General features: G+C 34.1%; 1 protein-coding gene across 3 annotated transcripts in view; it reads left to right on the top strand.

Moving 5' to 3' along the window:
* The first annotated feature begins 812 nt into the window (after positions 1-812).
* Positions 813-25,192, top strand: part of GUF1 (GTP binding elongation factor GUF1) — a 32,476-nt gene continuing 8,096 nt past the window's right edge. Inside the window, exons 1-17 of one of the 3 annotated variants that reach the window (XM_082652713.1) lie at positions 813-1,147; positions 3,208-3,319; positions 3,468-3,616; positions 3,898-3,978; positions 4,884-4,961; positions 6,592-6,675; positions 10,040-10,104; positions 10,618-10,821; positions 12,296-12,435; positions 13,559-13,682; positions 14,033-14,165; positions 14,982-15,125; positions 16,063-16,196; positions 18,957-19,058; positions 19,928-20,047; positions 21,353-21,389; positions 22,224-22,385. In XM_082652713.1, the coding sequence (XP_082508839.1) occupies positions 983-1,147; positions 3,208-3,319; positions 3,468-3,616; positions 3,898-3,978; positions 4,884-4,961; positions 6,592-6,675; positions 10,040-10,104; positions 10,618-10,821; positions 12,296-12,435; positions 13,559-13,682; positions 14,033-14,165; positions 14,982-15,125; positions 16,063-16,196; positions 18,957-19,058; positions 19,928-20,047; positions 21,353-21,389; positions 22,224-22,361 (2,010 nt within the window). In that variant the 5' untranslated portion in view covers positions 813-982 and the 3' untranslated portion in view covers positions 22,362-22,385. Of the gene's footprint in view, positions 1,148-3,207; positions 3,320-3,467; positions 3,617-3,897; positions 3,979-4,883; positions 4,962-6,591; positions 6,676-10,039; positions 10,105-10,617; positions 10,822-12,295; positions 12,436-13,558; positions 13,683-14,032; positions 14,166-14,981; positions 15,126-16,062; positions 16,197-18,956; positions 19,059-19,927; positions 20,048-21,352; positions 21,390-22,223; positions 22,390-25,192 lie in introns of those variants that run through there. The other 2 variants (XM_082652715.1, XM_082652714.1) reach the window with 2 other exon arrangements.

Genomic DNA, 25,192 nt, shown 5'->3' with positions numbered 1-25,192 from the left:
CAAGTATAAAAGGTAAGTTGATTTAAAGAAAAATATCACTTAATAATAGTGGTATGAGGACATGGTGAAAATCGAGGATAATATTAAAATTACTGAAATTTGGGCAACACTAACTTATATGAATTATTAGAAACGATTGTGTTCAATACATTTCAAGGTGGCTATTAAGTTCATTCTGTAAGATGACAGTAGCAATTAGTGATGTATCAAGTATTGTTTTACAGTAGTCCCAAGAAAAAACTAGAAACAGTACAATGGTAAACTCAACACAGCTGCTGCTTTTCTTCTGTACCAGACCCTGGATATTGCATAAAAGCCCACGGGAGATAGTGGGAGACAGACACTAGATGTGGTATACAGGTCTCATTATCTCTTATCATTATCCTCCACCTTAGAGCTCTGCCTGCCCCACAAGGTAAACACTGTTGAAGTGGTAACCCGAAGGTGACAGAGACTGAGGGCTTTCAGGATGTAATTTTTTTCCTCCTTCACTTCTGGCCCAAACTTTCCTAGGATACATTATTGCAATAAATTTTACTGCCCGTTTCCATTCGGATGCACTTCAATACTAGCGATACCGCAGATAACATGGAGAATACACCTCAGCTTCCAGATTTTAAAAGTTACTCTCGTACTTTACCACTTGGTAGGTTAACCCCCAAGGTTTCGCTAAGAGAACTGCTAACACTGCCCGCGAGAGCTTCCCTCACGTGACCTCCTTAGAGCTCCGCGCGGAGGCACGCTGACGTCAAGACGTCATGCGACGTCCGGACGTCAGCGAGTCGCCGAGCGTCTTGGGCGTCCTGCCGGGGCCTTTAGTTGGGCCGTGGTTCGCAGTTTAAGTCTTCCTCCCTGCTTCCGAAAGCGTGTTTGAATCCTGTCTTTCAGCTCCTAGCGGGGGCGTCTTGGAGGAAACGGAGCCGGGGGTGATGGCGCCGTCGCGTCTCGGGACCCTCTCCTGACGATTCTGTTGCGCGGGGGGATGTGGACGCTTGCGGGTCAGGGCTGCTGGCGCAGACGCGCGCTGGCGGCTTGGGCCACCCGGGCGGCGCGTCGGGGGCTGCCCGGGCCTCGCCCCGCGCCGACCCGGGGAGCTGCAGCCGAGTCCAAGACTCCGGACAGGAGCTACAGCTCTGCGGACCGCAAGGTGACCGCCTCTGAGTTTCTCGTCAGCCAAGTTTTAAAACTTGGGGGGGGGGGCTTATTTTGCTACTGTTGTACTTGTTGGGTTTGGATACTTTTTCAGTTTAAACACTTCTAATCCTAATGCCTTCGCCCATTTTATGAAGATAAAAATTATACACCAACATCCATATTAAATTACTTATAAGTAATTTGGGAATTTGGGAATGTGTCGGCCTTCCTAGGACTACCTGTGAACGCAGGCTGCGCTTCTGAGAAGGGCGCGGGCTCCGCTCGGGTTTCTGACTCCATTGCTCACCAGTGTGACCTTGGGCAAGTCACGCCCTAACTTTCCTCATTGGTGATATCAGAAGTCTTTTATTGTTTATGCGAGGTGCTGGTCTCAGCATGTATTTAATTTTAAAAGCCTACTGGGGAAGCTGCTCGTTCCATTTTCGTGCAACCTTTTAGCCATGGGACTTGGGCAAGTTACCTGACCTTCCTGTGACTGTTTCTAACGTTGTTGAATGAGATGCTCATAAAACTCCGAATGGCTGTTTGTGAGGCTTGCGCGGTGTAAGGCACAGACCTTTTAGCCCAGTACCTAGACTGTAAGGAGTGCTGGGTATGCCTTATCTTCTGTTTGTTTTATTATTTCGTTTAGCCTCAGCCGGAGCAGGCTTGTGCAGTTCTGACTATTCCTGTGGTTGGAGGAGGTGGGGCTCCAGCGACTCTTAAAAACTGTACTGTCTGATAACTGTGAAGAGATAACAGTTTAGGCAGTAAAGTAACTGAATGCAAGTTGTGAGTAACTGCGGATAAAAAAGACTATAATTATTCGGTTTTACCCTTTTCTAAAATGCCTGTGGAATGTAAAATGGATTTATGTTGCAATTCCCAGATCTTAAAAATGGTGCAGGACTGTATATCTTTTGAATTGAATGTTGGGGGCGGGGGGAATCCACGGGGCAAACAAATCAGGTTTAGTTTTTTTGCAGAATTCCTTTCAGGTGTAGTTGCACTCTTATTGTGCGCCTTGTATTGGAGCACTTACAAAAAAAAAGGAAACTTAAGCTCACGAGAGTTGTGTATTTCATTGTAATTTCACTTTTTTTTGCTGGTTAGGAGATAAAAATTTGATTGGAAAAATGAAATGTTTTGAGTACAAAAAACTGACATATCTGCTTAAATACCAGTTTTTAGCAATTTGCAGTGAGTCTCAGTAAAACAGTAAAGGTGTATGCAACTAAAAATCAGAAGTTAACTTTTCAAAATATTTTAAGAATTAAAGTGATAAAAAAAAGAGGCTTTTTTTCCTGATGTGGTCATATTTTTTCCTTCTCTCTCTCCAAAGAAGTTGTCAAATAACAAAATCATCCAAATTAAACTTCTGAAGGCTCTACTAGGAGCACAGATTTTTAAGTAGACTGTTGATTAAATATGTGATGGGGGCGAAAACTTTTCCTTTTATTCTTTCAGCTTCTCTGTAGCTTTTTTGTTTCAAGAGATTTTGTTAGACCAGGTGCTCCACGGCAGTGGTAGCATTGGTCTGAGGCCTGTTAGGAACCGGGCCGCACAGCAGGAGGTGAGGTCCAGCGTGGGGGGGGAAGCTTCCTCTGCCGCCCCGCATCACTCCCCATCACTCGCATGGCTGCCTGAACCTCCCCCTGCCCCCCATCCATGGAACAATTGTCTTCCATGAAACCGGTCCCTGGTGCGAAAAAGGTTGGGGACCGCTGCTCTAAGGCTGTAGAGTTCTACGTATCTTGTGTTCTCCATTCATGAACGTACATTCAGTTCCTCATTGGCCCTCGAGTGATGGAAATATTATGAGACTTTTATTTAGCTATATGGTCACCTTTGACAGTGAAACCAATGTTTTTGATGGTCCTGTTGTAATCCATTGCTTGTAATACGACTTTAGCCATATGTCTCTTTACTGTCAGAGGAATAATATAAACAATATAAATGCTATAAATGAAATTGTTCTAAGAAGACTAAAAGAACAGTCTTTAATTTAGTATACTTGTTTCATATTGTGCACAATTTATACTCATAAATGTAATATGTCTCTCCCCTTTCTAGGAAAAAATTGATATGTCTAGATTCTCTGTTGAAAACACTAGAAATTTCAGTATCATTGCACATGTGGATCATGGCAAAAGTACTTTAGCAGACAGGCTCCTGGAACTAACAGGTATTTTCATTTTATATTCTATACCTAATTAATGGCAATGAATAATTGATAATTTTACCATGCTTTTTAAAAGTTTGGTTTTAATTGTATATGCAGTATTGTCTCTTTTTAAAAGCTCAGAAATATCAATAAACATTTGTATTTATAGGGGCAATTGATAAAACAAAAAATAATAAACAAGTTCTTGATAAATTGCAAGTGGAACGAGAAAGAGGAATCACTGTTAAAGCACAGACAGCGTCTCTCTTCTATGATTATGAAGGAAAGCAGTACCTTTTAAATCTCATCGATACACCGGTAAATTTAATATCAATTTTTTCTCTATTGTTAAAGTCAGCCTTGTATTAATACTGCAAACAAATCCTTTTTTCAGGTTTTGAACTGAACATTAAACACCTCACTTTGCTTTTTGTTTTCTCAGTGTTCTTATGTTAGTGTCAGTTGTTTCACAAGCACAGGCTAAAAAAGAAACCTATTAACTTTTTATCCAGTGGAGTCAATATATTTACCATAGTGCCCCTCCCTAAGAAACATTTAAACTCCAACACTTAGAGGCATTAATATTTTTTGTTTCTCAGGGCCATGTTGATTTTAGTTATGAAGTATCCAGGTCACTCTCAGCTTGCCAGGGTGTTTTACTTGTGGTGGATGCAAATGAGGTAGGTACTTTAATTTTATATGATGTGATATGCTACTTGGTTGTTCCAGGGTTTTCCTTAAAATGCTTTGGGAAATAGAATTTTTGTGTTTGAAGAAAATAAGATTTATTTTATTACTTAAAGTTATGTTTTGGTCCTGTTAATTTGAAGTTTTATTACACTAAAGTTGTCTGTGAAGTTGACTAGTTCATTCTTTCAAAAATGTTAAGAGAAATTGTTCAAGAGATTTTTGAAGTATGTCATGTTATATATACATCCTGCCAAAAAAACCTCAATTTTAAGCAGTTCTTAATCTGAGGTTTCAATTTTTTAGCAGAACTTGAAAATAAATCTTTATTTTTGAGGTCATTTGGGGTGTTTTTAAGGTAATAATTTGGGAAGTGTTAGGTTTAAAGAAACATGTCAATAACATTACCAAGTTCTCTGGTATAAATATAACCATAATAACATATTGAGATGAGAATATAAGAGCTATGATATACTATTTAAAGTAAGCTTTTGATATGTTTCAGTTTCTCACAGACTCTTCATTCAAAACCCAAAGATTTTTTTGTTGTTGTGTTAAATCTTCCCTGAGCCTGTCAGGGAGAGTCAGTCTCTACCTTACATACATATACTGGGCTTTACAAAATGTGTCACAAGAGTCCTTTGGGAGGCTTAGAGGTCTTTAAGGATCTGTGTTTTACTACTTTGTCTCCAAAGCCTAATACAGTGCCCTCTAAAAAACATTTCATGAACTGAAAGAAATTTTCACAGGGAATGATCCAGATGCATGGAAGTATAGATACCATAGTTTGCCTTGTACCTTTGCTTTTGATGAGGATGTGTGGAATGGTCTTGAATTACAACTTTTGCCATAAATGGTGGAATGATCATCTTAGTGTCTTGTGTCTTGTTATTTTCAGGGTATTCAAGCCCAAACTGTAGCAAACTTCTTTCTTGCTTTTGAAGCACAGCTATCGGTAATTCCAGTCATAAACAAGGTAATTTGTTAGCACAACAGTGCTATTTATTATTTTACTTTGTAAACTATATAAAGGAAAAGTCAAAAATCTGCGTGTAACTTTTGACTCCCCACAAACTTAACTACTAATGGCCTACTGTTGACCAAAGCCTTACCAGTAGCTTAAACAGTCTCTTAATGCATACTTTGTATGTTATATGTAGTTATATGTATTGTATACTATATTCTTACAATAAAGTAAGCTAAAGAAATTAAAATGCTAAGAAAATCATAAGGAGGAGAAAATATATTTACAGTACTCTATTTATCAATACCCTAAGTTTATGTCATCTGTTTATAAGGTGAATCATCTCTCAGTACTTACATCAATATTGTCTTAGGTGATACAAAACACCGTAGATGTTATATGTATTACTGACACCAGACATCAAAAAATTAAAACATAATGTGAAAAAGAACTTCATATTCATTTGCAGGTATAATGATTCACACATTGATAATGAAGCAGAAATATGATTGCTTTATGGTATGATACTGTATGTGATTGCTTCATGGAAACCTAGCATATACACTAATGAATGAATCCTTATAAAGTTTTTATGGCATACAGTATTACAGTCACATTTATAACAGTATTGGAAACATTGCTACATTTTAAAAAAATATGCTTATATATAATTATAGGCTGATATGCAGTTTCTCCAGTTATGAGAGGCATACTGTATGGTAATGTAATTCTTTGAAAGCAAAGTTATAAAACAGTAAGAAAACCAACACATTATTAATTTTATGTTAAATATCACTCATCTTATGCCTTTGCTAGGGATAGGCTATCCACTCAATACAAGTCTTGCACATGATGTTCTACAAGTGTATTTTTACATATTTATTGAAAAAAAATCTGCACACAAGTGGACCTGTGCTGTTGAAACTCTTGTTATTCAAGGGTCAGTTGTATATTGGTGGGATTTATTTCTTTGAATTGCATATGATAAAATTGCAGCTCAAGCTCCTATACCCTGGCATGTAGTTGAGAAGATGGTCTCCCTGACTTACATAGAGTGATGGGGGGCTGTTTCTGTAGTAAAGGGCAGGGCAGGCACAATAGTGTTGGACTAAACCATATAAAGGAAAAGAAAAGGACCTTATGAACTAGGATGAAATAGTGTAACACAGGACACTTAACAGTTAAGTGCTAAATTGAGCAGTGTTGATAAAGCTTTTATATTTTAAAATTAATAAATTAAGAGTCTTAATTAAAAATCTGCATGGCATTCAGTTTTATTTTTTGATATTGAAGTTAGGTTTAAAAGAAGCAAGGTTGCTTATAGGTAAGACAGTTTGTTTTTATAAGTTATATCTAACTTATAAAATCGGTTTACATGGTGTTACTGAACTCTTCTGCCTTGAATAGCTAACTGCCTCAGTTTCATGCTTGCTCTGCTGTCTGCCTATTTTCAGTGGCCATGCTTGTTAAAATTATATTGCCTTTTTCTAGATTATTCTTATTTTAATACTTTTGAAAATAAAATCATAAAGGGGTCAGTTAGCTTAAAAGCAGGTATGCTTTTATCTATCTCCAAATACCACTAATAAATAATACATTTTAATTTAATTATATTAAGACATAATGAATTTTTCTTTTTAAGATAGATCTGAAGAATGCTGATCCTGAAAGCGTTGAAAAACAAATTGAAAAGGTGTTTGATATTCCAAGTGATGAATGTATTAAGGTAAAATACTCTTTTTTTTTAGAAGACTTGGTTTTACTTTCAAAAATCTCAGGTAATTGGCCTAAGTATATTATTATCTTACAGTTCTACAAAGTTCTTTTTACTGATATTTCATTTGATCTTTGCCAAAAATCCCTATTATATGGTTAGGACAGATAGAAATTACTCTTATGATACAGTTGAAAAGACTAAGAGTCAAAGATTTTATCACTTTCTTAAGGTTATAGACCTAGTTAGCTAATGTGCCAGGACTAAAATGTAGGCCTCCTGCAACTCTTTATAGTATTATTTCTTGTATGCCATTTTGCCTCTATGGAAATATTCTCTTTGAAGAGCAGGGTCAGACTAATTTCAAGGCATATGTACATATCATTCTTGGAAATAGATTTTATTTATATCAAAGTTGATACTATTTTAAATTTGAATTTTTAAATTTACCTTTTAAATGGTGCTTTGGGTGTTAAATAGCCATCACTGAACTGTGCTGTGCTACATGCTTGTGTAGTAAGTCTGTCAGTGCAGTAATATAATGTTTAGCTTCCACTTTCAATCTTGTTTGAGTTTTGAAAAAGCAAGTTTCAGCTGATGAAGTGAGTTTTTTTGGTTTTTTTTTAATTTTAACACATTGGATGATTATATAAACTTGATAATAACGAGAAAAAGCAATAATTTTTTTTCTTGGATATATACGTAGAATTTAATGGTTTTTATTATGAAGAGGGACCTCATTGTAAGGCAGTTCTGAAATTATGGTATCATGACTTGGATTATGTTATATTGAAGTATAATTAACTGTTCAGATTTTAATAAATATTTACAAAATTCATTCATATACTTAATTTGGTGTGTGCCAGCTAGGGATAATAGCAGTGAACAGTACAGGCAAGACCTCTGTCTCGTGTTTATATTCTGCTTGGGGAGGCACTCACTGAATAAGTAAAAAGAGAAGTAAGTATAGTAATTATTGAATGAGACATATGTTATCAAGGAAATACATTAACGGAGTGTATTGTTCCAGGTGGAATTACCATACTTAACAATGAAAAAAGTCTTTTTCTCAGAGAGGAGCTGTGATGCAGAGTAACTTAGGGAATTCTTCTCTGATGAACTGAGACTTGAAGAAATGAAGAGTTGGGAGAAATGCATTTCTGGAAGAGGAAGGAGCAAGTGTAAAGGCTTGGCATGTTTGGCAAGGTTTGGCATGTTTAAGGAACAGAAAGAAGGCAAGTTAGATGAAACGGCTTTGTAAGTTAGGTGGGAATCAAGTCATTCTGGGACTCTTGCTGTGCTAAAGGGTTTAAAATTTTTAAGATAATGAAAGAATTTTAAAGCAAGAGAGGAAAATAAGCTGATCATTCAGGTTGCCTTATAGAGAATGGATTAAAAAAGGGTAAGAGGAGATATGGGGAAACCAGCTTGTAGTAGTAGCCCAGGTGCAAAATGGTGGTGGCTAAGTATGTGCTGCTGATGTTGAAGAAGTGGGCAAATTTGATGTGTATTTTGTGGATACTGTAGATTTTGCTGGTGTGTTACGTGTAAGGAAGTGAAATAAAGAATCAAGGAGGGTTTGGATTTGAGCAACTGGTTGAATACTGGTATTTGTTAATATGGAGAGGACTCGGGGAGGAACAGACATAGTGGGAAAATGAAAAGCTCTGTTTTGGACATAGTGGGTTTGAAATGTCTGTTAGACATCCAAGTAGAGATATTGCATAAATCTACAATTCTGGCATTTGTGGAGAGGGCTGAGTCGAAGATATTTAAAAGTCTCTAGCATGTATGTAGTATTGAGGCCACAGAAATGGATGCCGTTTCCTAGGGAGGAAGTGTAGGTAGAAAAAGAGGTCCTAGAAGCCAGACTACACTACATTATTATCAATTTGTAGGGGGTTTTGAGTAAGAATTTGAGAAGTATTAGTAGGATTCAGAAGAGGAGGATGCAAGGATTGAGTTTTCAGAGAGGTGAGAATATAGATTGTAACAAGAGAGAAGGCAAAGAGGTTGTGTATACAGGTGCAGATGGATTTGTATGTTTGGGTAAAGGAGTTTTTGATGTTTTCTGTTTCCTTAAATGAAGTAAGAGGCAACCGTATCTGAGAGTGAATTGGCCATAGGGAAAATGTGTAGATTGAAAAGGAAGGTGGTGTGAATTATCTTAATGAGCGACAATGTGAATTTAGTAAGGGATGTGTCCTGGGACTACCAGGAAATGTTAACTGCACATTGAGATCTGTGGTCATGAACTTACAGAAACCAACCAGACCAGTTACTTGACTTTTCTCCAGCAATGTTAAGCTGTTCTGATTATAGGCATAGAAAAGGCACATAGTTGGATGCAGTCACAGTTGAGGTTTTACCAACTGCTTAGGATAGAGAATAAAAAGTAGTTAAACAGAGTGATCACAAACAGTTGACCCTTGGAGTCTCAGCTGTGAAAAGAGGCAGGGGGGGTGAATGGATAATGAAAAAAAAAAGTAGCCTATTCAGTGGATTAGAGGTTGTGATCTTAAAGGATTGTTGCAAAGAATGTACTAGAGTCTAAAGCAGTGGTTCTCATTAGGGGGTAGTTTTGCCCCTAGGAAACATTTGGCAATGTCTGAAGTCCTTTTTTGTTGTCACACTGGGGGATGGATGCTACTGGCATCTTGTGGGTAGATGAGAATCCATAGATACTGTTAAGCATCTTACAGTTCATAGAACAGCCCCCCAAACAAAGAATTATCCAGCCCAAAATGTCCTTAGTGTCGAGTTGAGAAACTCTGATCTAGAGGGACTTTAAAGGGTAAGAGGAAGTATTCATGGAATTGGGTTTGAAATAAAGATTTCAGAGATAAGTTCAATTACTGGTAATGACAAAGGTGAGTCAAATGCACATGTGTTTTGAGTCTTTTGACCTGTATTTTCAGTGTGAGAACAATAGTAATAATATGCCCTACAGTTACCTGTATGATATCCACAAATACTGCTTATTCACACAGCAACCTTGAGGTTTAGGTAAAATATGAAAAATCAGTTCATTTATCAGATGAAGAATTTGAAGCTTAAAGAAATGTGTATTGTTTGAAGTCATTTATTACATGTGGAGTGATGATTATAACCCAGATTTTTTTGAACTCTTAGTCCACTGTTCTTTCAATACCATAATCAGAATGCTTTTGTAGTTTAATACCAGAGAATCACCTAACTGTAATGGAAGGGCAGTTGTTGATAATGTTATATGCTTTGTGCTTCCTTTTACCAAGTTCTTCAAGCAAATTGATAAATTTTAGAGTTCTTTTTCCCTTCTAATTATAAAGCTCAGTCACAAGGATAGAAAAGTGAAGTCTTAACTTTTTCAGTGTTTGTTTCACATACATATTTTTAGATTTCTGCTAAACTTGGAACGAATGTTGAAAGTGTTCTTCAGGCAGTCATCAAAAGAATACCCCCGTATGTATTTTGCTCTTTTTATACTATTTGTTTAACAGTACAAGGTCCATCAGTTTGATCTGCTATTTTAGCTTAGTAGCTATGGCAAATGTACTCTTTGCAGTCAGTGAGAATAAATTTTTAATTTATTTTTAGTAACATATAGAAGGCAAATACAGTATAGAAAAATAAAAGAAAAAAGGATGATAGAGATCTCTTAACAATTATTGCAATAGACTTGAATACATTGGTAATTATTGTTTTTTCTTAATCCTGAACAAATATATTTAATCAGTTTCATAAGTAATTTAAAAACAATCATTTAAAATGTATTTAAAACTTGAGGTCGAATTAAAACTAATATAGGCATTATACCTTATAGAAACGTCCTTTTATTTTAGCTGTCAGTTAATCAACTGTACTAGAATAAATTAAGCATAATATTTGAGTTAAAAAGGTGTTATATTAAGATTTTAATTTATTTATTATTTAAATTTAATTTATTAGTGTTTGTTCTTTACTTATTTTTAATAGTCCTAAAGTGCATCGCAAAAATCCCTTGAGAGCTTTGGTATTTGACTCCACCTTTGACCAGTATAGGGGTGTGATTGCCAATGTAGCATTATTTGATGGAGTGGTTTCCAAAGGAGATAAAATTGTATCTGCGCATACTCAAAAGACATATGAAGTTAACGAAGTAGGAGTTCTGAATCCTAATGAGCAGCCAACTCACAAACTGTAAGTAATCTGCATTAGTAATTAAAAGACACTTGTATGTGTTTCTGTCACAGCCTTTCTTAACTTGGTGCGCTTAGAATGATCCCAATTTGATAACTTAGAAAAAAAACAAAACCTGATTATTGAATGCAACTACATAGTGAATCCTCTTTGAAAAAGAATCTCATGTGTGAGGGACAGTAGGGATTTGATGTATTTTTTTATTCCTTTTGACTAGCCACAACTAATTTTATATTCTGGTTGCAGACTGGGTCCAACATTGATGTACTTGATGAGACAGTGGAAGAGATAATTCTCTCATCCATATCCATGTCCATACTGGGTATCAATTTTTGACATTTAATTTTTTTGTAATTAGATTTTTCAACATAAAATAGTGAAGAAAATTCGATAATTGTTTTCTTTAGTGTGGAATTCATGGTAAAACTTTGATTAACAAGAATTTATGGTGTTTGAGGTTAGCAAGGTAGTGTACATTATAAAACTGAGTTCTGAGTTCACTTATAAAACAAATATTTATTGAGTGCCTATTCCATTAGTACCCCAGATACTAAGATAGATTACCTTGGGCACATAGTTTTCTAAGGTCTTTGTTTCATCATTTGTCAAATTCAGGATATGAACCAGGTGACTATATAGGCCACAATTGATAGTTTAATGTTGTATGTCTAAAACTGCACTATTTTGTCATTTTTTTAGGTAATTGAAAGTCATAAAGTCTATTGTAATTTTCTCAAATATTTCTAAAATCTGTCTATATTCTTATTTAAGTATAGTTGATTTACAGTATTATATTAGTTTCAGGCATACAGCATTATGGTTCAGTATTTTTATAGATTATACATTAAGAGTTATTGCAAGATAATGGCTATAATTCCCTGTGCTATGCAAAGTCTGTCTATATTGTGTCGCATATATATTGACAATTACTGCATCTTTAGTAAAGATTTTTGTACCTCATCCTAAATGGAAATTATCATTTAGGAAGTTTGCTTTAAAAAAAAAAAAAAGCTACAACTCTGAAATCTTGGATTTGCTCTTCCTGCAAGAGGCACATCAAACAGATAATCAGATTTGTTGAGAGTTCACATTTTTTTGCTTGGTTAAAATTTTTCTTTTCTTTTTTAAAGGACATTTGTAATATAATTCACTAATAAAACAAATATTACAAGGAGCGTTTTATGTTTCTGCATTTATCAGTTTCACTGTTGTTTAATATGCAGAGGTGGGCAGAGTCATTAAGAAGGTCCCTAGGCTTATTGTATTGCAGAGGTCCTTGGTAATGGATTGTAAGGCATGGGATGTTCTTTTGCTGACGATTCTTAGAGTTGAGAATTGATATGTAGCACTTAGTTTCAGTTTGATGAGGTTTTGTTTGGAAAGTGTGATCATTTCCTAGAAGAGTAGAGCTGATTGTGAGTGTGCACATGAAACATGAAAACAGTAAATACTTCCATATAATAATTTTATTTAGATATGCAGGACAGGTGGGCTATCTGATTGCTGGGATGAAAGATGTCACTGAAGCACAAATAGGAGATACATTATATTTACATAAACAACCAGTGGAACCCTTGCCTGGGTTTAAATCAGCGAAGCCAATGGTATTTGCAGGTGAGGAGCGCACATATTCAAAGGATAAGGGCCAGTTTACTCTAAATTGAAATAAAATTTATTAGAAATACTCATTTTAAAGAGCAGCTAATTCCTGTTAAAATAACAGTTACTCTGTTTTTCTTAATTTTTTTTTTTTTGTGGGCGTGCTATTTACATAGCAGTTAATTGCATATGTATGGTGAAACTTTATGTGGGAGATAATTTCCTAAATTTTTTTAGGACTTCTTAAAAATTAACCTTTTAAACAAGCCCTCTGATATATTGGAAGAGCACAGTAATATGAACTTCCTTCTTGTTTCACTAGAGAGTAGGTCATTGTGTTTGAAATACTTTCCTAATTAGGATGTTTTTATTACTGATTATCAGTGGACATTTACTGACTGCCTTCCCCTTAGCTGGCCTTTCTTTAATACTGTATTATACTAGTGTAGGCATGGCAGAGAAGAGTGTCACCTCATGTGTGCATAACTTCAGAACCTCTTATTTCTGCATTATATTACATACATTTGAAAAAGGAAGACCTGATTGAAGGTCATCTGGTTACTCTGTACCGGGTATCCATTCCTTGTTTTCTCGCTTTTGTATTTCTCATTGGGAATTATAAATGTTGTTTAACTCTCCCTGCCCCTGTTAAGACAAAGTCAGTCATCTGGATTTTGAAGAACTTAAGAGGTGAGGACTTGGGTTTGAGGTGAAAGAGAATCTGACGAATCAGTAGTTCTTGTTTTCATTTCTACCTCTGCTTTTTATCTGCTCACGGAATTTCATTTGTGGTTGTGGATGTCTTGCACTTTTGTTTCTTAAAATAAACACAATGTATTTTCCTGATAGGCTTAATTCCCATGGTTCTTTTTTGTTTTCTCTGTATTTTTTGCAAAAGCAAAAACATCACTTTGAGTGTGAATCTAGTGGTAAATTCAACGTTTATGAAACTCGCAAAATACTTTGAAGCCGATTTAACTTAATATTTATAGTTTTGTTAGCAAACCAGTATTTTGGTCAGTGAAATACAGAAAGTAATTTAAAAGCTAAGCGATTAATTTTGAACTTGGCAGCAGTGCATATTAGCTTTTCTAGGCAGCGTTTCACATGTGATAATTAGAAATCATTGTGTCCCCAGGAATGTACCCTATAGACCAATCTGAATATAATAACCTGAAGAGTGCTATAGAAAAACTGACTCTAAATGATTCCAGTGTGACAGTTCATCGGGATAGTAGCCTTGCCCTAGGTGCTGGCTGGAGGTAAGATTCAGTTATGTTGTAGTGTTCCATTTTTATTGAAAAGTAAAGTTTAAATGGTGTATTGCTCTTTAACATTTCTGAAGATAAGTTCATATTAGTGTAAAATGAACTAAACAATGTCTGCCTATTTCTCACTGTGGATTCATATTCTGTGGGTAAGTTTTAAAGCTATTTTACCAATGGAAGATTTTATCTTATTTAATGAATTTATGCTAGCATTTAATTATGATGTGATAGATTGAATGACTCTTTTGATTCCACTCCTCCCCCACAAAGTAGCAGTATATTCATCAAAGAAAATACAGCCCGTGGGACATAAACATTTTGGAGTTTGGCTTTTTCTCCCCCAGGTTAGGATTTCTTGGACTTTTGCATATGGAAGTTTTCAACCAGCGACTTGAGCAAGAATATAATGCTTCTGTTATTTTGACAACACCTACTGTTCCATATAAAGCTGTTCTTTCATCAGCAAAATTGATAAAGGTACTGTTGTGAGTCAGCATACAAAGGAAAACTCAATAAATGTATGTGGGTGTGTATGTGTGTGCAGAATACAAGAGAAATATTTTAGTACACCAGTAGCTGAATAGCTATTAAAACTAAATATTTCTTGATTAATAGTAATAAAAGTTGAATTACCTTATGATGGAGAAGTTACTTGAGAACTAATTTATGCAGTATTTTTCTTAACCTGATAAAACGTCCACATTATCAATACTAGTCTGTTACTAAGGGTAAAAAGTAGAGTTAGTTCTGAAAATACTGTTCAAAATTCAGCACAAAGATTAGGAGTATAATTTCGGTCATAAGTAATTCATCTTATGAAAAGTAAAGCATTCTGTCCTACGTGGTGGTAGGAAATTTAGATTTCAAGTTAACAGTAGAGACAATATTGTATTCAGTCTAAGTGGCAATCTATTCATTTTAAACAAATATTAACTGGCATCTGTAAATATTTTCCAACAAAATTAACTTGGGAAACTACTTACACTGCCTTATAAGGAGCAGATTAAAATGTATCCTTCCATCATATTTTTCTAAGTGGTGTACACAATGTGTTTTAGTAAACGTCAATAACCAGAATATATTAATGATGGTTATTAATGTTAAAGATTACAGTTGGAGAGTTTTTAATCTAAAGTGTGTTAAGATAATATTCTAACCTTTAAGAATTCTTTTGTGTTTATTCCAACACATTCAGTAACAGTAAATTCTAATATATATTATAAATAACAAATTTTAAAACATTGTAATTATTAAGATTTCTTTTTAACTATTGGCGATTTTTCTTATTTTTAGGAATACAGAGAAAAGGAAATTACAATCATCAATCCTGCACAATTCCCTGATAAGTCAAAAGTAACAGAATATTTGGAGCCGATTGTTTTGGGCACCATTATCACACCAGATGAATATACTGGAAAAATAATGATGCTTTGCCAGGTATAAATGTAATACTGTTTGATACAAAAGTAAACTTTAGTCTTCTCAAACAGCGGTACCCAGCTTAGGTTTTGAATTGTTTCTCTCGGCAGTGCACGTTGAATTTAACAAAAGAAATTTTCATAAAGATTTATATCTTTATATATTTTACCTATTTATACATGTAGATATACATATATATAATTACAGTATTTTGATTTTTAAATAAGAAAATAGAGCCAGAATTTTTGATCATCTGTGTTAGTTTATTGAATTGATATTTTAGCCTAAAGGAAAGGAATTTGATGGCCTTTTAACTTGAGTAAAGTATAATTTCCTTTCGCCTTTTTGAGTATTTGAAATTGAGTATCATTTGAAAGATAATTATAATACTTTAGAGACCTTTGTTTGGAGGGTATTCCTCAGTTTGCTTTAGTTCTTGCCACATTGTAATAAATGATTTAATCCACAAATTTGATATAATCATAGTCCTTAAAAAGTACGTATTTGAAATATTCTGACATATATTGAAAAGAACTCTCAAATGACTAGTGGACTTGAATTTTAATTGTCTTGTCACAAAAAAGTTTAACTTTAGTCGCTTAATTTCTCTGGGCCTAAATTTCTTTTATTTGTAAAATAAGAAATTAGAACTTTGACTTTATCTGTAGCTAATTTGATTTATTGTTAAATGAAATACTGTATAATTAAAAAAGACAAAGTAGTTTGATAAAGACAAAGGATTAAAAGCTTTGGTAGCAAATATATTGTAATTGAGATACAAAATGGTTCTTCCTGTATTATAAATATTGGTCAGATGTTTTTACTAGATAATTAAAAAAATATTCCTTCGTTTTGCCCATTCTTTAAAGTTGATAATTGACATCTTCCTATATCCATTAAATAAACCATTATTTGATTAGGTTATCATTCAATACATTTTTTATTCCCTTTTCAGGCTCGAAGAGCAGTTCAGAAGAATATGATGTATATTGATCAAAATAGAATAATGCTTAAATATCTCTTCCCTTTGAATGAAATTGTGGTGGATTTTTATGATTCTTTGAAATCTCTGTCTTCTGGATATGCTAGGTAAAAATTTAATGGGAAACTCTGATACTTAGACAATTTTTTATGAAATATTGACCAGCAAGTGTTTACTAATACTCCACTTATTTAATCTCAGTGATCTTGAAGATGGTTGAGAATCACACTGTAAGGTTAGAAAAGCTTGGAGCAAGCTTATAGGTGTTACAGAGTACTTGTAATTTGCTTAATGGAAGAATGAATTTCTTTGATTCATCAAACTATTACTCCTTTCTTTTTTTTTTTTTTGCGGTACGCGGGCCTCTCACTGTTGTGGCCTCTCCCGGTGCGGAGCACGGGCTCCGGACGCGCAGGCTCAGTGGCCATGGCTCACGGGCCCAGCCACTCTGCGGCATGTGGAATCCTCCCGGACCGGGGCACAAACCCGTGTCCCCTGCATCAGCAGGCGGACTCTCAACCACTGCGTCACCAGGGAAGCCCCTATTACTCCTCTCTTAATGGCAAAAATTTTAGTGCCCTGTTCATGAGAGGAGTTGTACTCCTGTATTTCGATTAAAAATTATAATAATTTGAAAAAGCTACTATGACCTCAGTGACACTTTTAAAATGTATTTGTATGTTATGTAATCCTAGGAGCATCTGTGTACATTTGGAAAATAGAAGCACATATTTAGTCTGTAAAAAATGCTAGGTGTGCCCCTGTATTTGTGAACACTTCAATAACTTGGTCTTCTCAGGAATAAGTGGTCTGCATCATGAAAACTATTATCTTATCCCATAAAAGTACATGGAGGAACAGCCTGGTAAAACTGAAGAAAGAGTATAGCATTGTGGGAGTATTTTTTGTTAAGGCAAATAACTCTAGGTGCCCTTAGTGTCCTAAAATCCTACATTACTAGATAGCATATACTAGGATATAAAGGAAATGTAAAATATAATGGGGAAGTTGATGGAAAAGTGAATGTTCACATCTGTACATGCATGAATGTACATTCATACTTAAAATTAACATTCAAAGAAAGATCCCAGCATTTTGAAGAACATGCTACAGTGACCTGGAAGTTTACTTTGTGAAATGAGCTTTTCAGTGAAGAGAGTCAGCATAACTCTTGATACAAAGGAATCTTCTTTATTTGTATTGAGAATTTATTTTTTCTAATACGTCACCGAATTTTTTTCCTATGTCTTCTTTCAGACAAGAGCTTGAGCAAATAAGTAGCAATGTAATTTAAAATAAACTGAATTGAGGCAGTAAGTTGTTAAACAATTACTATAATTTAAAGAATGATTACTAAGTGTTTATAACACTTTTAACAAAAGTCTGTGAATTCTAGTTTGCATTTGGGTACGACTTTCTGAGTTAAGTGGTCTTAAAAATCTTTTAGCATGGAAAATTAAATATATTTCACATTAAGTGAGAGAACATGGTTTATTTTGAACTATGTAAAAATAATTCCAGCTTCCAAAATTAAGGTAATTCTTATGTTCAAAAATACATGTGGATAATTTTTCATGTTCTAAAAAATTGAAATTCTAAGATTTTGGAGCATAGAAAATTATAAAGCTGTAAACAAGGTGGAAAGTCTAGGGACTAAGTCTATGTCTTATCTCCTCTTATTCTGCATAGTACTTAACATGGTACCTTTATATAGTATATGATTAATGATGTTTGTTGAAAAAAGAAAGGATTTTAGCAACACTTCAGACAGTAATCGGGTTTTAGAGAGTATTAGTGTCACTTAGTGACCTTCCTGCTGAAAACCTTTCGAAGCCAAACATTTGCAACTCTAGGCACCGGTTTGTTTTAAAATTAAGGCAGGGGCTTCCCTGGTGGCGCAGTGGTTGAGAGTCCGCTTGCCGATGCAGGGGACACGGGTTCATGCCCCGGTCGGGGAAGATCCCACATGCTGCGGAGAAGCTAGGCCCGTGAGCCATGGCCGCTGAGCCTGCGCGTCCGGAGCCTGTGCTCTGCACCGGGAGAGGCCACAACAGGGAGAGGCCTGTGTACCGCAAAATTAAATAAAATAAAATTAAATTAAGGCAGGAGGAATACACATGTTCTCGTCCATAATTGCAAAGACATGAAAGCATAATTGAAATTTTCTTTCTCATAAGACATCAGTTTGGTAAGTTAAACCTGTTTTGATTAGCACTTTAAGCTTTTGACCATATCGTTAATAGAAATAGTTGACACTAAATGCATATTGTGCTCAGCTAGGCTCTGTTCTTAACACTTTTTATGTACTAGGCTGTTCAAGTGCTTTACGTGTATTAACTCATTTCATTCTCAAAAAAGCCCTGTGAAGGTTCACACTGAAGAGCCATATATGAAGTCCAGAAGTCTCATTTGTTAATGGCTGCTTAGCACTGTCATAGCATTTATTTAACTGGTAATAGAAAACTAGAAAGAAACCCAACTCATGAGTCTGAGAATGACTCACTAGAATGTACTGTTGTCTACAGCCAGCCAGCTGCTAGGAGGGAACATTGGGTAGGTGACATTTTCTTTCAGTGATCCATTTTCTTAGCCTGGCTTCACAGTTTTTTCCCCTTCCTTTAGTAGAGCATGTTCCCCTTGATTTTTGTACCTAATTTCATAAATGTAAAAAGATGAGGACGTTTGTTCCTTACCGTGGTCATGTAGATCAATTCATCTGAAATTTATATGTAACATTTTGTTTGAAAGTTAGATCTGTTGGGAAGGATATGGCAGGAGGTAGAAAAAAGATATTTTGAAAAGAAAAAAAATGTAGTCTCTTGGGAAATATAATGTTTATCTATCACTTGGACATTTTTCCTTGTTAGTTTTGACTACGAAGATGCAGGCTACCAGACTGCAGAACTTGTAAAAATGGATATTCTACTGAATGGAAATATTGTAGAAGAGCTAGTAACTGTTGTACACAAGTAAGTTGAATAGAAACTAAGCACAGAATGTGAAAGTACCCACTTTTTGACGTTTTCATTTAATTATTGGTTGCTCATTTTTATTTGACAGCTACATTTTGAAAACTTAATTAAAGGTAATTAAATTTCCATGTACTAGTTTTTCCTTCCATTCTTTTTCCATGCTTCTCTTTCCAAACTGTTAAAAGGAGAACAGAATTACAATAGCCAAAAATAGTAGTGTCATGGAAAGAAATGTTTCCCTTACCACATGAGACAAAGTAAAAGAAAATGTTTTTTAAACTATGATAAATTTAGAATTGAGAACAAAAAGTTTCTTATTTTCATTAAAACTTTTATAATAATGAAAAATGAAATCCCCTGTATGTTCAAGGAATAGTGGATTGGTTAAAATAAATTATGGGGCACCCATATAATAAATCTATTAAGCCATTAAAATTATATTGTAGAGTAATATTTGGTGATGTATAAAATGTCTATTAAGTAAAAAAGTAGAATATATCATAAACACTATGATCCAAACTGTAAAAAACAATTAAATATAAATATGTATGCAGAAAAATAACTACAAGGATGGATATATGTTTAACAAACATTCTAGAATGTTTTACAGTGGTATTCTATGGGTGAGGGAAGCCCGTCAAGGATGGTTTTTATTCTCTAATGTATGTTTTGCTAGATTTTCTGTAATTGTTAGTTTTGCAATCAGAAAGGTCATATACGATTCAGAGATTAAGTGATGCTTATGTTAAACAAGTTCCATTTGTATCTCCTTAATAGCCTTTACATTGACTATGCATATTAACTAGAAAGCTACTTTAAATATTCTTATTTAGGATATGTGAATAACTGCATTTTTTCTATCTCAGAGACAAAGCATACTCTGCTGGTAAAGCCATATGTGAACGTCTGAAGGATTCTCTTCCTAGGCAGCTGTTTGAGATAGCAATTCAAGCTGCTCTTGGAAGCAAAATCATTGCAAGAGAAACGTGAGTTGAAATTCATTTTTCAACCAACACTGGTTGGTTTTAGCAGTGATATACATAGAAAATGAAAGAATATTAAAAAACTTAACATTGTCCTAAACTTTATTCCTACTTATAGATACATTAATCTCTTAATTCTACTAACGTGATGACTATTACTTTGAATTACTTATACGACACTTTTGGGTGATAATTATTTAGTTATTAATATATATGCTGTGAGGAGTTTTATTTCCATTCATTTTATTGTGACCCCACTGAATTTCATAATTAATGAATTTCTATAAAGTTTTTATGGTTTTATCTCTTTAAGTAGATTATAAACTAATAGGAACTGGAATTAAAAAGGTGTTGGAGGTAATTCTTGCAAGAGACAAAACTAAATTATGATTTTTACTTGAAGCATTTAATATCACTTCCCCAGAGCCAGTCAGGTTGTAAATTGTAAAGGTGAGAGAGGAATGCTGGTATGATGTTAGGCTTCAGGGGTTTGCAGTAGTCTTGGGATAAATTGTAAGCCTCTGTTTGCAGTGAATTTCATTTCCTAACACCATTTTGCTTTAGTTATTTTGTGTTTCATAAATGCCCAGAGATTAGGCAGAGTGAAGTTTATTTATAATAGGGGAACATCCAGGAAAATGCAATTTAAAACAGTTAGCAAATAATCATTCAAACATAAATGTGCTGAGGTAGAGAATACCTTAAAGAAGACTTTTATACCTTCTTATGGAATACAAAAAAGTGGAGCTATTTTCAAATTTTGATCCTCCAAATTTCTCAGATACATTATAGAAATAGATTAGTGTATTGCTCCTTAAATGACTGTATTAAAATTATTTTGTTTTCCCTGAAATGGGTTTTGTAAAATATATCGTTCTTTATATTCCTAGTCACTCTTGACCCACATTCGGTAGAGTTAGTAATGAGATAATAACTCTTTTAGTTTTTTTGGTAGTGGTAGTAGTAGTAGTATTTTTAGGTTGAGCTGGAAATGACCTTTTATAATTGTTGTAATCAAGCTCATACCATGCTTAAATTTGACCTCTTCAAGACTGCCCACAAGCCTTGACCTTTTTTTATTCTTAACAAAGTTTGTGTTGATATTCATGTTGAATTAATTTTCTATTTTATTCCAAATACATGAAAATAAATACAAGAGCATTTAAGCTATCTAATTATTTGCTTACGGCAATTTTATATAGGCGTGACCTGATCTTAATATGTTTACTGAAGGGGAGATTGATTTTGAAAATAAGTACTTTTAAATAGTATAAGTTATGTACTTATACAGAACTTTCTCGTTTACAGTGTGAAAGCCTATAGGAAAAATGTTTTGGCAAAATGCGTACGTATCTACATGTGTTCTATTTTGTAATATACCTATTTTATAAGTTTAGAATCAGAGGGGGTATAAATACATTGGTTTCCACTGTTGGTTTTTATAATACCTTTTATCTCATCTCCATGTTTTCTTTTTAAATAGGTAAATTTCAGCTTGATTTTAATACTAGCATACTCATTTTGATCACATTTTCCCATCTTATTTTTAAAATTTTCCTTATGTGCAACTATCTAAGAACATTTTTATAATAGTTATGATCAGGATAATGTTTTATTGTTTTAATTTATAAGGACAGATTTTGAAGACAATAACTATGTCTTACAATGGGAGTTGAAACTGAAATTGAAATCCATCTCTCCTGCATTACTTTGCCAAGTTTGCTGTTTCGTCTATTAAAAAAAAAAGATTAAGTTATTATGAGAATTAAATGATAAATGCTTTTTCTAAATCCTTAGCATAGGGACTGACACATTTAAGCCTATGTGAGTCTCTGTATTAGACTACAGCTAAATCTAAAATTTCAAGCCCTTGAATCAGTAAGGAGATGGATAACTTTTCCTTGACATGCATAATGTTGTACTGGGTTTCCTTGAGGATCTTCATCTTCTTCCAAAAACAAATAAATAAATAAAGCCTTTATTCTTTTGAGAAGACAGTAAAATTAGGATCTGCTTGGGCGTAACTTTGGAAGTTACCCTTAGGAAGACACTTTGCAGGTGTCTACTTCATGGATAATAATTGTAAAGTTTTTGTAATTGTATTGATGTCTCTTGGTAATTGTAGGATTATTTTTCTGTGGAGTGATTTGGACTTGTAGTTTTTAAAAATGTTTTTCAGTATGGTGGTGATATTACCCGAAAAATGAAACTTTTGAAGAGACAAGCAGAAGGAAAGAAAAAACTAAGGAAAGTTGGCAATGTTGAAGTTCCAAAAGATGCTTTTATAAAAGTTCTGAAAACACAATCTGATAAATAATTGGTGGGAAAATATAAGGAATTTTCATAAATTAAAAATTGTGTATCTTTTATTTTTTCTTTGTAATTTATAATATGTTGAACACAACAGAATGAAAATTATAAAATTTGCTTGTTACTTTCCAGGTTTTCAGTTTTAAATAACCTCTTGGCTTTTCTTCGAAAGAGAGTCATGGGTGGATAAGAGCATAGATTCTGAAGCCATATTGCCTGGTTTCAAATTTCTGTTCCACCACTCACTAGGCAAAGTGACGTTGGCCAAATTACCCTCTCTTTGTCTGTTTACTCTTTAGTAAAATCAGGATTATACTATTACTTACCTCCATAGGCTGTGAAGATTAAATATGTTTACAATATTCAGAAGACTGCATGACACCTAGTCAGTGCTCAGTGAATCTTAATTTTTCAAGCATATTCTTTACTCACACTAAAAGGCCCCGTACTTAAGATTCTATCTAGTTTCAAGCCCAAGATACAATATTTTCATAATCACCTCAAGTATCAACTTGTTAGATGGATATATTTAGATATATATGAATCTGTTATTCAATATTCAAATAACAGCATCTAGACATGTGCTGTAGTTTTTCATAAAATTTTTACAAATGTTACTTTGAAACTAGACAGTTTACATATGCATATAAATTAAAATGATAGGGGCTGTCTTATTCTGAGAATTAAAATGCATTTGTGCAAAGTGATAGATGTTTGATATTAGCAGCAGCTGTTATTAATGACAGTTTAATAATGATTGCCTAGATTTCATAATTGAGGAGACTGAGTAAATAACTTAAGGTCACATAGCCAGTAAACAGTTGTGTTACTTTCAAAGCGTGTCTACTCAAGTCAATAAACAAACCAGAGGGCAGACTGTATTACAGTAAGATAAAATAATTTAGCCATTGATTTTTGTCCTTTACTTTGAATGAATTGAATGAGGTTAATGTCTTCTAGGGATAAGACTATCAGTGATAAATTTTATACAAGGTTGTTATATTATGAGATAATTATAAATTCAGATAGTGGGGATTTACCTAAAATTGTGTATGGGGGTTACATAACCTGTGGCTTATGAGATCTCATGACCAAAGTATCAATATTTTAGAAAATGGCAGTATTTTTGAAACTAGAAAAGCATTTTAATGTCATTTCTAAGACAAGATGTTCTACCATTATTGCCAGGGGAAAGTTACAAGTTGGTACCTGGCACATAGTATGTATGGTGTGTCTACTATTTAGTATTTGTGTCTTATTAGTATGCTTACAGTTTGGATACTTTTTTTTCCCCTTTAACCTCTGACTTTTTAGGAAAGTTTACTTGTAATAGTAGTACAAAAAGTATTTTCCAGATTTTTTAGCATACTCTTAAGTTCTCTCCCCTGGCCACTTTCCTAAACATGATTGAGAGTTGTGTATCCCCCAGAGGGCCTTATATTACTAAGATTTTTGTGTACGTTAAAATAATGTAAACTATTAGTATTAGAATAGCCACCGTTTATTGAGTTTAATATGTGACAGCCACTGTGCTAAGCTCTATAGACAATTCCCTCATTCAAACTACATGGCAATGGAGGTACAGGCACCATTACCATCCCATTTCACAGGGGAAGAAGCTCACACTTATGTATCAGTATTGTCCAACATCATCACAGCTCTTGACAGCTGGGATTCAAACAGTGGTTTCTTTCTCCAAACCCCAATTCTTAGCTACCATGCTTTATTGCCTCTTGTGGAAATATCTTCAATAGACTTAGTTTTTTGCTTAACTGCAGCTTAGCTCCTGAGTTAGGGAGTTAAAGTAGCAGGAACGCAGTTTGCTGTGGACCTTGAGTATATGGACTTCGAACTTACAGGGCAGTGATGGAAAGGAGATTTTGGACTGTTTCAGCAAGCACATTTAAAGCACAGAAATAACAGCTGAACCGTGCACCAATCTTTAGCTTTTTCACTAAACTATATGACCTTCTAAGGTAGTTTGCACTAACCAATACTTTAGTACCAGGTGTGGGACTGGGAGATAATACTGATTTCACTTCCTGTTCAAAAACCATGTATAATACTTAAGGCTATTAGAAGTTCATTATCTAGAATTAAGGCAGCATATTTTATCTTAACAGTCCTATTTATTTCTAAATTTGCTATTTAAATGTTTTAAGGAACTTAGCTGTAAATACATTTCAATCACATAGGCAATTAGCAGGTATGTAAGTGATGCTTCTACTAGGTGGACTTACAGAAAGCAATATATGCAGAGAAAAGGAAGCATATTTTACTCCCCAAGGAGCAGAACTAAGAATTATAGGCAGAGACATTGTCTTTTAATTTAAATCTAATTGCATAATGACAACAAATAAAAAGTAAACGCAAGCTCATAGCTACTGTTAATTGTTAGAATCTTTCAGATGTATGTGTTCAATTTCACTGTTGGAAATAAAATTTAGATAACTTACATTTGTTTATTATAAGCTTTATTTGAGTTAAAGATAGAAAACAATATACTTTTATTTGCAATTTAATAATGCAAGTTGTTATGGCAATCTAAAATAGTTTACAGTAACTTTATATTATACTTCATCATATGATCCTTTTAGACATTATATATATGTAAGGAATAAAGCTAACCATTTATGAAGTTTAATGATAATCAGAAAATTTTCTTCAAAAAAAATAATTTCCTTAAGTGTGTTGCTAGGTATAAAGCTAATTGCTAAAATACTTAAATTAAGTGCGTGAACCCAAGTCGTTAACTAAAAATAAGAGCACATCTGTTTAAAAAAGTGCTACAGAAGGTGGTGCACAAAAAACATGCACTTATACATACTTTCCAAAAGG

This window comes from Grampus griseus (genome assembly GCF_964374135.1).
Source record: "Grampus griseus genome assembly, chromosome: 4".
NCBI lineage: Eukaryota > Metazoa > Chordata > Mammalia > Artiodactyla > Delphinidae > Grampus > Grampus griseus.
The sequence above is the reverse complement of the archived record's forward strand: the minus strand, read 5'-3'. Positions and strand labels throughout refer to the sequence as shown.